Source organism: Colius striatus, chromosome 4, assembly GCF_028858725.1.
Source record: "Colius striatus isolate bColStr4 chromosome 4, bColStr4.1.hap1, whole genome shotgun sequence".
NCBI lineage: Eukaryota > Metazoa > Chordata > Aves > Coliiformes > Coliidae > Colius > Colius striatus.
In genome coordinates, this window is record NC_084762.1 from 59538314 (window position 1) to 59550992 (window position 12679).

At 38.7% G+C, this 12679-nt stretch overlaps 1 protein-coding gene across 2 annotated transcripts in view; it reads right to left on the reverse strand.

The window, feature by feature from the left end:
• The window catches only part of ASPH (aspartate beta-hydroxylase), a 119034-nt gene extending 107679 nt beyond the window's left edge, over nt 1-11355 (reverse strand). For both annotated transcript variants that reach the window (XM_061994415.1, XM_061994414.1), the window contains exon 1: nt 11146-11355. In XM_061994415.1, coding sequence (XP_061850399.1) covers nt 11146-11206 — 61 coding nt within the window. In that variant the 5' untranslated portion in view covers nt 11207-11355. The remainder of the gene's footprint in view (nt 1-11145) is intronic.
• Nucleotides 11356-12679: the final 1324 nt, after the last annotated feature.

Here is a 12679-nt window from a genome sequence, read left to right on the forward strand (position 1 = left end):
ACCTGTTGTACAAGCATGGCCTACAACCATTTGACATTTTTGCCAAATAATCTCTTCTGATATGATTAACAATAAAACAACTGTTGCAAGCCATTCACAGTTATAAAATTGAAATAATTTTAAACATATTAGTTTTTACGCAAAGGTTTTTTAGGTCGGGTTAGTAGCAAGTATTTTGAGTAAAAGATCAAGGAAAGAGAGAATACTCTGTTGATACTATTTTCATTTCCTGTCTGAATAATAAAATGAAAGGGTTTGGGGTTCTTTTCTTACTCCTGTGAGACAGGTAAAATACGTATATATTTATACACACACTTTTTGTGAGATGTGTTTTAAAATATAGACTCAATAAGCACATGTGTTGAATTGTACCATCCTGAGAAGTCCACAACACCATAGTGACTGCAGGTACTATACTGGAGGAAAAAACAGATTTTCATCTTTACCAAAGGTGGAATAATACACTTTTAATGGACAAACCTGTGGTTTTGATGTGCATGTAGAAATTCTATTTCATTTTTTAAGGGAGATAGGGTTATTGTTTCTTCTGTTTACCTTACAGATAGAACAGAGATTTTTTTTTTTTCCTAAAATACTTTTGGTATCATTAAGCATTCCAGCCTTAAATTTCCACAAATATCCTTACTCAGAGATTTTTATTTGTTTTCAAAACAGTCATGACAGTAGGGTCTTTAGAGAGAAGATCTAAAGTTTAATGTAAAGGTTTACTTTTCATAAATTCAATATAAATCCTCTGTGATACAAAATGGATTCTTCTTTTTGGTACCTAAGAATTCTTCTTCAGCACTGCAGCCTTAATGGAAACTGGAGAAAAAACCCATGGTTTTTAAAATTATTACTATTCTCATTAAAAATTAGATCTCTGCCCTGTACTTTATAACTATGTAGCCTAGATTATATAAAGATACCTGTACACATTATCAAAGGACTTTAATCAACTAAATCAGTTCCCAGTTAGGAACAGTGAAATGGATGGAACAGAAAGAGATGTACTTTTGACAAAAATACAAATATTAGAAATTAAAAGTTGAGATAATAAAATTAACCAAATGAAAAGCAATTTCAGCTCTCCTGTTGCCATTTCATAGATTTTTCCTTTAGCATGTGAGGAACTTTTCCTTATTCAACATTTAATCAATCCTCACATAAACCATTAAGGTCTTCCACTTTCAAACCCTACAAGATTTCTCATAATAAAGTGTGCTACTATACAATCAAAGAAGAGCACAAATACTGAAAACAGGAGCAAAGTCATAAACTCAGGATTTGACAAGTAAGGAGGCTGACAGTGGAGATGCTGAAGGTGGCCAACTGGAGCAGAAACAAAATTTTAAAAAAACAACATCAAAAAACCCCACAGGGGTGCATCATAAAATTTGTAACAAAAACCTCTAGGATCATAAGCTGCCTCATGAACTTCCTTAGTGAAAGAAAAATCCTCCCTCCAACAGATGAAGCCATTCTATTGAACTGTCTCCTCAAACTCGGCACTTAGTATGTGAAAGATCGGAGATTCAGTTTTCACCTCTGGAGAACAGTGTTTAAATTTCTTTGGAGGTCTAAATCACACGTTTAAGTATAATCAAGAGTATGAGAACAAAGCCATTTTAGTCCTTCATGGTGAAGCTGTTTATTCATGCATAGACAAATCTCAACTGGCCACAACAGCAAGTTGTAAGAGATGAGTTCAATGGAACAGAGACTAAAACCAGTTTTTCCCTTCCTTTCTAGGCAAGAAAGGGAACTCCACACATAACTGGCTTATCATTATGGTCACTTTCATCAGGCCAAACCTCTGTTTCACATTGGATTGGAACAGTTTCAACAAGAATAATTGAAAATATACACTCTCACTCCTGTTGAAGTATACCTCATAAGCAGCAGCTGCAACAGTGAATGTCAACAAAAGAGAAATTAAATCTTTTCTCTTCTATTCTAGGTGAGAGCTGCAATTACCAAGTTTTGCACAAAGAAACCTCTCTTTCCAGACTTGTTCTACGCAGAATCACATCTGCAATCCTACTACCTGAAAATACACTTCAAGTAAAGTAGATAAATGTAGGTTTTTTCTTTTTTACATTCAGTTTATAAAGTAAAATGGTCAATACTTTTGACAAAAGTCAGTCCATTTCTTAATGGAAATTATTATCGTTCAAAGTACTTTTAAGCTAATAGATATCTTCTAGTTCACAGGAACAACAGTATTTTGAAGATTTTTTAGTTGCAAGATAAGGTGAATTGATACTAAGTCAGAACTGATTATTCTTCAGAAAAAAAACTCAGCACAAAGCAAGAGAAAGATCATCATCTGACAGACTGATGTCAGGCATCATTTCCAGGGTAGTTTATTTTTAAATTATTGTTCTCATGTAGTTACATTTATTCTGACTGTAAACAGTGAACAAATCCTAATTGCTTTCCATTTAAATGATCTAAGGTATATATACACACACAAAAAAAATACGAACATTTATTCAAAGGAAATGTACTCATAAAATAAACATCACAAGGATGACTAGGTTTGGGTGGGTTTCTTTAAAGAAACAGAAGATTTTGTCTCTAAGACAAAAACAGTCACAAATTAAAGATGAAAATAAACTTAATGAGAAATTCTGTCCCACCATTGCATACTTTTCTAAGACTTGTCAAAAGCACTACCTAAATACAGCACAGGAGTGAATTTTACTTGCAGTAAAGCTCCACACTTTTCAGTGAGATTTAGAGAGATCAGCAGCTCTTGTGGTAAACAGCTGCTGTTAACAACTTTCCTCTGGAGTTCTGTTTATCTAAGCACAACTGCTTAAGTCAGAGGAGGTAAAAATGAATAGATATATAAGAGAAAAATCTGAATCTGCATCTGCTTTTTTTCTAAACGTGCTAGAAAGATGATCATTTTCAAAAGCTAGTAAAATTTTATTTTAGCCATGGTTTGGGTTTTTCTTTTTTGGTTATTCAATTTGAACATTTCTTTGAATAGTTCTTCAATTAGGATTTACTACAATAAAATAATGCACACAAATGTGCACACAGCTAAAATGACTAAAAACTACACTACTTAAAACTTGAAAAAGTTTTGTAATGAACACTGACTTTGAATAGGAACATATTGAAAGGGACATTTAATGCATCTATCACATACTATCTGAAGAGTTTGAATTACTTTTTAAAAAAAACTTTTATCCAAAAACTTTCAGATAGTACAGTAACAGGTTTAGAGAGCTAGCACTTTGAAGTCCTATAAAGACAAAATAAAAATGTTGTTTAATCCATTTACTTAATCTAAACAGATTTGTACAGAAAAGTACACCTTCTTACATTCTGATATTTTTCCCAAACTTTAGTCAATTTTCTCAAGGGATTTTTTATGTGTATACAAACATAAAATACAATTAATGTCCAAAACTGTATATAGAACTTGTCTCTTGTAAACTTAATTGACAAACATCAAGTCAAGAAGTTTAAGGTTAAGACTACAAGCTTAGGAAGAAATTTTAGTTTCTCTCCTGCTACAGTGTCAACATATCTGTATCGGTCATAACGCTGATTAGAAGATTTTGTGTGCAGATTACTTAGAGATTTTTAATAGCTGCTATTTTGATTAACCAGCTCTCTGCCACAAAACATTTGGAAATAAGATCCAAAATTATACAATCTAGCTGTCTTGTACTTGAACAATTTAATGTAGCAAATAATCCTACATAATTACTAGCTTATTAAATATTTAGTTGTATTTAGGTCAGAACAGAGTTCAGGAAAGGTAAATGTGGACAGGAAATACAAGAAATACCTAAGCCTAGAACATGCAAAGTTCTACTGGTGGTGACCTTTAAAAAACTTTCTGTTACATAAGCTTGAAAATCCTCATCTCTGTGTACAGCGCACTGGCACTAATTTTAGGGTATTTTTCCCTTGTTCTATTTTCCTATCCTGTAATGTGGGTCACATCAATTTGTTTTAGCAAGTAGTCCTAATTAAGCCACAAAAGAAAGCAAACAGATGACGTTATTCCTGCTTTTTCAATTTTTCTCATGGTTTCTGATAGTTTCAAATAAAAGCAAGTAAGACTGTAGTTGCCATGCAAGTACCTACAAATCCATTATTCTTGGGTTTCTGCTCATATAAGAAAGAGTATTTTCAAATCCTTTATTTAATGCCTAAAACTTATCCAAGTTTCAAGTCTGATACTAAATCAATGCAATTAGGTGTTAGTTCACGGTACTGCTATGCTTTGGCAACCCCTTCAAAATGTTTTTAGACCTATACCTACAGTCTTACAAATAGATTTTTAAGATATGGTGTTAGGAGATTGGAGTTGCTAAATTATTGCTCTTTTTACAACTTTATTGCTTCAGAAGATATACTTATGTCCCCAGTTACTATGAAAAGAAATAGTACAAGTTACTGTTACTATGAGAAATTTCTTTAATAATACTAAAAAAATCCAACCAAAATTGAACTTCAAAAGCACCAGAGTAAAAAAAAATGAGAAAGTGAAGTCTTACATTAGTAATTAATTGTCAGTTATCAATCAAACAGGACCTCAGGAAATAAAATTGTAAACCAAGAAAACCATCACTCAAGTTACAAAGCCCCTAGCTATTAAGCATTTTATAAAGAAAGTTCAAACAAACAAAATAGTAGCATTTGTTACAGTGGGTGAGTACATGCATAGTAACAGTGCAACACCACATGAAGGAGACTAAAACTTGCTTAATTTTAAAAGTTCTAACAAAGCTGAACCACACATACTATAGTTTGTGCAAACTCTGTATATGCTTATCTGCATACTTCACTTCCAGTGTCTTTAAAGACACATAATTATTATTTCCATTTCAAAACATAGCTTAAAACACTTTCATGCAAAGAGCTAGTCCATAGGATGTGGTTAGGAAAAAGACTGCTGCAGGGTATCACACAGATTACCAGTTTGTGATCTTCGTCAGGAAAGAATCACTTGGGGTAAACCAGAACTTCACTGCCCAAGTTCTCTACAATGAAGAATTCAACATAAGAATTAGCATATGAGCACTTACTACATGTTTCAAAGTGATTCAGAAAGGTTCAGCTGAAAATGAACTTTTTTCTTTTCATACATGTAATCAGGAAAGTGGTTTTCAGGTTAAAGAAACAGCAATATTGAAGTCTCACCTCTTTATGCACTCTGTAATTATAAATAATCTTAACATACATGCCTTCTCCTGCTAGCAAATTTTATTGTCTTTATTGATATCTTTATATATCCAGCCATTACATGAGCATACCCAACTTTTCGCCTTTTATGTTCACACCATGGCTCTATGATGACTGAACATAAAACTCTAGATTCAATCTCACCCTCCCCTGATGCCCAGCCACTCACTGTCTCATCTCCTCATCCCATCTCCTCAAAGGACCTTCCATAAAGCTGAGTACTGAAGCCAGTCTGGGAAAAAGACCAGAGTCAGCTTTCGGCTTATCAGTTCCTAGTGTGGTTCACCTAGAACTTGTGCAGCTACCACATTCAGGTACAGGGAAGGGGAAGGAGAAAAAAAGAAAAAGAGGAAGAAAGAGACAGCAGAGCAACCACAGACTACATAAATCTGAATGCAGACTTATGACACTGACTTGCAAAAAAAAAATTTAACACCTTGTACATCCCTGGACTCTGAATGTAGACTAGCTACCACCTCTAATGACGAACTTTCATGTATGTTCTCAGAGTAATTGCCTAAATCTGAAAAAACATAATCCAGCTTTCTGTCTTCTGAGATTATTAGAAATACTTTAGGTTCTACACCTAGCACTTCAAATAAGCTCTACCTTCAAAAAGCTACCTCATCTTACCTCTTAGTAGCATTTAAACTCTTCACAAATCTTTTAGCCCACAATGAAATTCTGCACGCAGACAAGAGACATTATAGAATACAGACCAGGCCCAAGATTTCAGACCACACTGGATAGAAAGGGGCAGGAGAACTCCCTTGATATTCTTATCAAGTGGCAGCATCTCCAGAAGTCCAGAGAAGAATCTCCCAATGCTACAGAATTCTTCAAGAGAAAAAGTACTAATAGAAGGAAAGTATCAGGCTCGCTTTGATTTTTTGTTAATCCTGCTCCACTTAGATATCAATCTTAAAACCCAAAATAATACTTTTCTGAGAAAGAACAAACAGAAGAAATTCAACATGGAAAATCCTGTCATAACAGCACATACCATGTCCAGAGTGACCTTGGCAGTTACCATATCTTTCACTAGTTAATGGAATACAAATAAATCTGAGATGAGAAGGTAGCCTTTCTAGAATCTAGAGCTCATTTAATTCTGGTTCTAGACAAATGAATTAAGAGGTATATCAAGGACTCATTATTCCAACTCAAACATGCTCATGTATCCAGAGGAATACTTATGTTAACAATTTTAAGAATGTTATTTACATCACTATGTTTTAATTAGATATAGGAAAGCTAACTTGTTTGAAGAATTTTGTACAGAACATTTTAAAAAAAGAAAAGAAAAAAGGGGAAACCCAGCTAAAACCAGTAATTTCATTGATGGCACTACTGCAACACACCATGTAAATAACAGATGTTTGGATCATTAGTGTTGCTACCATTTGGCAGGTTATTTTACAATATGTTAAAATGTTTTCCAGAAAAGCCACCTCTGAACAAGACACAAGGCAGACAGATGAATCACAAAGAAGTGGTTGTCTGCATTTTCATGGTTTTGCTATTTGTATTAGCACATGTTCTGGGATTTCCTGAAGATTTAGGGAAGAAACATTCACACACATACACAGTTGTTACTTAGATACTTTGTCACTGACACAAGCAATTCATATTTTGAAAGCTATAGTTAAGATACCAAGTACACAAATGCCATTAAAAGATCTACAATTAGTCTCGCAAATTATAATCCACTTTCTGAGTTAAATCCATCTTGTTCCATACACAGATACATGTTTTTTACCAGTCTATGCCAAACTGTTTAAAAAACCAGTAGTATCTGGCACTAACAGTAAAAATTCAAGATCTTCGACTAGTTGTGAGCAACTAAATTAGGCAACAGGATAAGCTTGGTGAAGAAATCACTGCAACATTTCTAAAACAGTACATGAAGATTTCATCAGTGAAACACAGGCAAAGTAATAACATTCCATGCTATACTCCCAAACAGCAAAGATCTTACAAGAAAACATTCTAACATTGAGTTTGAATAGGCAAACCAAAGCACTGAGCAGTAAACTAACTGAATTAATAAGAATTTGTATTAGTTCACCAAACATTAAGAGTTAGGCTTGGACAAACCAAGCAAAACCTTTGTCAAGCCCCACCAAGCATTCCAAATATATGGTCAGTTATAACCTCGAACATCTTCGTATCCTTCTTCCTAAAGTTTACAATAAAAATGAACAAGTTAAAAATGTATAGATTGCAACAGAGGAAATCAGATGATACACTATGCAACAGTAAAAGCCAAGAGCGTAAAGCAAGCACACTGACCAGTAATTCAGATCAGAAATTGAGAGACAGATTTTTTAGATAGGTGGAAGCATCTTAAAGCAGATGTTGTACCACAGCACAATTGGGTAGCTGAGAGAGACCAGAAAAGTCCTGGGCAAGCCCACTGAAAGCATAGGAAGTTCAAGATTCCCAGGAAAGTGACTTGTTAGGGTGATGAACTTTCTCTGCTTGTTCAATAAATTAAAAAGCTAATTTACTTACCCACCTCACCCAGAGAAAGTACATTATAATATAATAAACACTACAGAAGTGAGGTAAAATGCCAAACTTCATGCAAATTAACAGGCACAACTTCCTTTCTAAAAGTGATACTGTTAACTAAAACAAGAAGTAATGCTAGCAAAAAAATGCATTTCAGTAAGGATATTGGGTCAATCCATAAAAGAGAACCCCTATCCAAATTCAAAGAAAGTTCAAAAATCAGAAAATAATAAAAGGATTAAAGACTCTCAGAAGGTCCAAGAAATGAGTAAAAGGAGTTAAATGTTTGGTAACAGATTTGCATTTGGATATATAAGGAAACTGAATGGTTAAATATGAAAAAGTGAAAACAAACATCTTCTGGGATCTTGCAGAGAAAAGAAGGGGATGTGGAAGATCTTTTCAACCATTATGGAGATTAAAGAAAATTTATCAAAGCAACAGTAGAGTTGTTTGACTTCAATTTGTGTGACAACACAGCCTCAGAACTAGCAGTAGGATTTTTTCTTAAAAAAACATAAAATACAGTTGTATTGGAAATGCGTTTTTTGTATAGTTCGTAGCTTACTGGAGAATTCTCCTGGTTTCTGATAGAAATATAAAGAAAACAGATGATAATTACTGCATGACTTTATGATCAGTGAGAATTACATTTAAGTAAGTCCTTGCTTAGGTACTGTAAGTCAAACATAGGACAACATAATGCCTTATCATTGGTACTCTTATGTCTACAAGTAAGCACAGCTTACAAAGTAATATTTTTACAGCCATCTGTATTTCAAATAGTTTTTGACTGGAACGCTTCTCCACAACACCTGCTAATGCCCAAGACATTTTCAAATTCCTATCTCTTGACATTTGAGGGAGTTAATTCATGACCAGATGACATGCATATGCTCCTGGATCAAAACCTGTACTTCACCTAACAAAGCTTTAAGTAATATTCCGTATTTATTTTCTTCTTTTAGAGAAGTCACAGTTTTTACAATGGATTCTGTAGGCTAGTGAAAAAATGCCAAACTTTCCAGTAAAGATAATAACAAACACATGTCCCCATCTCAAATCTTGACCTGGATTTCACTCTGTGCTCCAAATAGTTATTCAGGTATTCACACAATTCTGTAAATGTCACTTTCAAACATAAATGTCACCAGTAGTAGTACAAAGATTAAATACAAAGAATTTTGGTTTATTGGGACTGATTTGACAGCTTCTAGTGTATGACTTTTGAAAATAAAAGACAGCATTCTATTTCTAAAAAAATATTTATTCCCACTTCTGACTTTCCCAATGAATCTGAAAACATCAATATCAACTACAGTTTTAACTATCTCAGACAATCTATTTGTAACATTACTGTCAGTATTTTTCAACATGGAAACCTAGAAGCAAATTACTACATTCAGACACAGGTATTTTCTTCAGCACACAGATTTTCAGATGTGCTGTCAACCTCAGTGGTTTCTGAGCTGTGAGCAATGCTTTGGCAAGAAGCCACATCCTCTCCCATTAACTGCTGTGAAAGTGAATGCTACATTATCAAGAACTGCCTCAAACTTCAGGTTTCCACACTTAACAGTTTCAATTACTAGCCATCTCAAAATTATTTCTTCATGAGATTTTCACATCCCTCAACTGTGGAAGGCTTACGAGTTGCTAAGAAGCCTCAGCTCCTCTAGCTATTCCTTTATTCACACAGGAGTAATCATCCATTATCTCTTTCTGCAGCTATGAAAACAGCATCAGCTTCATGCTGTAATTTCTACAGCCGTCCAAGGGATTCAAATTAGGGTTTTCTGAAACCAGCAAAACAGTTGTCTAAATGTAAGAGGTTACCTCTTACAAGTGCTTAACACATTACTCATACTGCTTTTTTCCCTGAGAGATAACAGTAAATAAACAGTCCCCAATGTAATTACACAAGCCAGATATCTTTTCATCCAATGAGATAAAATTTTATTCAGACTGAAAAGAAAAACCTACGGAATACTTATTTAGCTAGTCAGAGATTTGGTTTCCTGATAAATTTATTTTTCAAATGCTGATGAACCTTTCAAATGATCTTTAAAATTTTAACAGAACCATGTTTAGTATTCAAAATTACAGTGGGGATGAATGTTCTTAAATTCTTTAAAATTGAAAATCTCTATTTAGCATGCTTAATACTGGATGATGATCAGAGCACCACCAGTGCAAGGAAAATATGTAATACAGACTCTATAGTGTAGGCCAGCCATTGAAAAAGGATTTAAAAAAACCCCATCAAAGCACAACAACCCCCCAAAAAAATCCATACCATTTCTACATCATCTCTAAACTCTTTTCTGCTTAAGTATACTAGAAATCTTTTTCTCCTAACTCATCCTGTGACAGGTAAGGTAATGCTATATGGTTCATCCTTCAATCAACACTGTTCTTCATATGCCTGCTATATTGAATTATTGCCATAACTCAAGGGGAACAGGTATTATTTCAGTATCATCGTGACATTCCATCACTGGAGCTCTGTGCATGTAGAGCTAAAAATCAAACTTACAAGAAACAATCATTCAATCTCTGATAAGAGCACTTCCTTTATTTAGTCCAGTGTGCATGGTTGCACAGTGACTCCAGAAGCATGTACTTCTTTCCTGTGTCAAGCATGTTCTGCTATGCTTAAAAATGCTAGTGCACACAAAAAAACCTTCTGCCTACATTTTTCCAGACCATTCCTTCTTGCTTCCATACTTACGGCTTAGATACTACTACATCTACAGTATACCTAATAATTTTAGACCAGCGTTGTTAAACTGGTCAGCCCGAGGAAATATTCCAAGACGCAACATTGAACAACCACCACTTCAGTAACATCCCGGCTTCTGGAGCAAAAGGTCTGAGCACACGCTCTCGGGATGCTTACAGATGTCGAGACCTGCCTACCACTCACCCCAACCCTTTTGAGGAGCTTCCCAGAGGCGTCCCCAGCGCCTCGGCCCCGCCACTCAAGATTCTCCTCCTCCACGTGAGCTCCCGAGAAGGGGAATGGAGAGGGACAGACCTCGGCCATCTGTCCCAGCCCCCTACAACTCCCACGGCGCCAGCGAAGAGCAGCCTCCGCCGCGCGGCCGAAGGCGGGCAGAAGAGGAGGGGGAGGGTGCGGGAGGCCACACCTCAGCCCACCAGGAGCCGTGGCCGGAGAGCGAGGCTGCTCCGGAGAGCGAGGCTGCTCCGGACGGCTCTCCCGCTCCGGAGGACTCTCCCCCTCGCCGCAGTGAGGGGCGGCCCCGGCCCCTGCCTCCTCCCCCAGCTCCAGGGCTCTGACCGCCGCCCCGCAGCAGTAAGCCCCGCTCCGCCTCGACCGCCCCTCGCGAGGCTGCGAGAGTCCCTGACCTCATCCTTCCCCTCGGGCTGCGGCCCCATTCCCGATGCGCCTCCACTCACCTCTTTTGGAGCCGGGGCTAGGGCTGCTGCCCGCACCTCTGGAGCTCTTGCGTGAGGCCATGGCACCTCCTGTCAGACAGCGCGGGGGAGGCGGGGGCGGCGGCTGCGCGCGCGGCGGAGACAGAGGCGGGGCGGAGCCGGCGGAGCCGCAGCGAGAGCAAGTCAGGAACGGCCGCCGCCACCACCTGAGCCCCGCGTGCGGCAGCGCCCTGAGGCCACAGCAGCGCAGCACCGAGCGCACCGCGGCCCGTCCCGCCCGCCCGCTGCCAGCCAATCGCGGGGCGTCCATGGGAACGAGGCGGGGCGTCTCTCGGCTCCGATTGGTGGCGGGGAGGTAGGGCGGAGCAGCGGCAGCGCCGGCTGCGCGTGTCCGACACGCTCCCCGCCGCCGGCTCCTTTGAACGTGGCAGCGCGGGAGCGAGCGGCGCTGTCTCGCGAGTGTTGGGCCGCGCGGTCCCGGCGGGGGCGGGGCTGGGGCTACAGCCGGCGCTGAGGGGCAGCGGTGTGGTGGGCGGTTTGGGCGTGTGGTATATGGCCTTCGCCGCGGGAGAGGGCTGCTCGGTTCCGCGCCCTGCTCGCAGGGAAAGGAGCTCAGGCTCCGAGCAGAAGAGAGGGGAGTGGGGACGGGAAGATCGTGTCTGCTGGTTGGCGTGGGCCGAGGCGTGTGCGGCACTGGGGTCCCCTCGCTCGGTGCGATAAGGAGTAGCGGGAAGCGTGACGATGCCGAGGTGTCCGAGTGCCCTCCCGGGAGGATCGCTGGTTGGCTGGTTGTCGGTCGGCAGTTTGCGTTCCGCAGTGTCTTGACGGCTGACGAGCGGCCGCGGGCGATGCGGGTGTGCGAAGCCGGCACCTCGGGGTGGCCAGCGGGTGAGGGGCCTGCCCGACGCGCTTGCCGTGGCGCGGGGAGACAGCTTGACAGAGAAAAGCTTCTTTGGAAGGGCCTTTTTAACCACAGCGATGAAAGAGATCGTGGTACTTAGCATCAGCTCTCAAACGTGCTTTTTGGGGCTTTAAAAAATACTTAAACCGACTTGTGACATAATAAGTTGTTCTTTTTTCATATGAATTCAAGACACTTCTTGTTACTTAATGAAGTGGACTGAGACTTAAGTAGTAGTTTGACACAACAGTATAACTGGAAAAAAACAACAACAAAAAAAATCCACCAAAACCTCACCTTTGGGTCTTCCTGGCCCAGTGTTTCATGTCAAAAGAAACAATTTTGACTAGTAAAACCTTTGTGTGTGTGTATATATATATATATATATATATATACACTTTCCACTTTGTTATGGTACTCTAACAGAGTCTTACCTTCACTTGCTGTGTAAGTGCTTAATATTTTTGAGATGCTCTCCTTTTACCTAGTCAGGCTGAAACTGCTAACAAGTTCAAAAGCTGCTAGGAAGGAGCAAACCTGCTACTCAAGACTTTGTACAATTTGTCCCACAAAAGCTAATAGGGTGAATTATTAAAGTTTCAGAAAATTGGAAAGTGTCGTTAAGGAACAAATAGTCATAAATAAAGTAAGAAA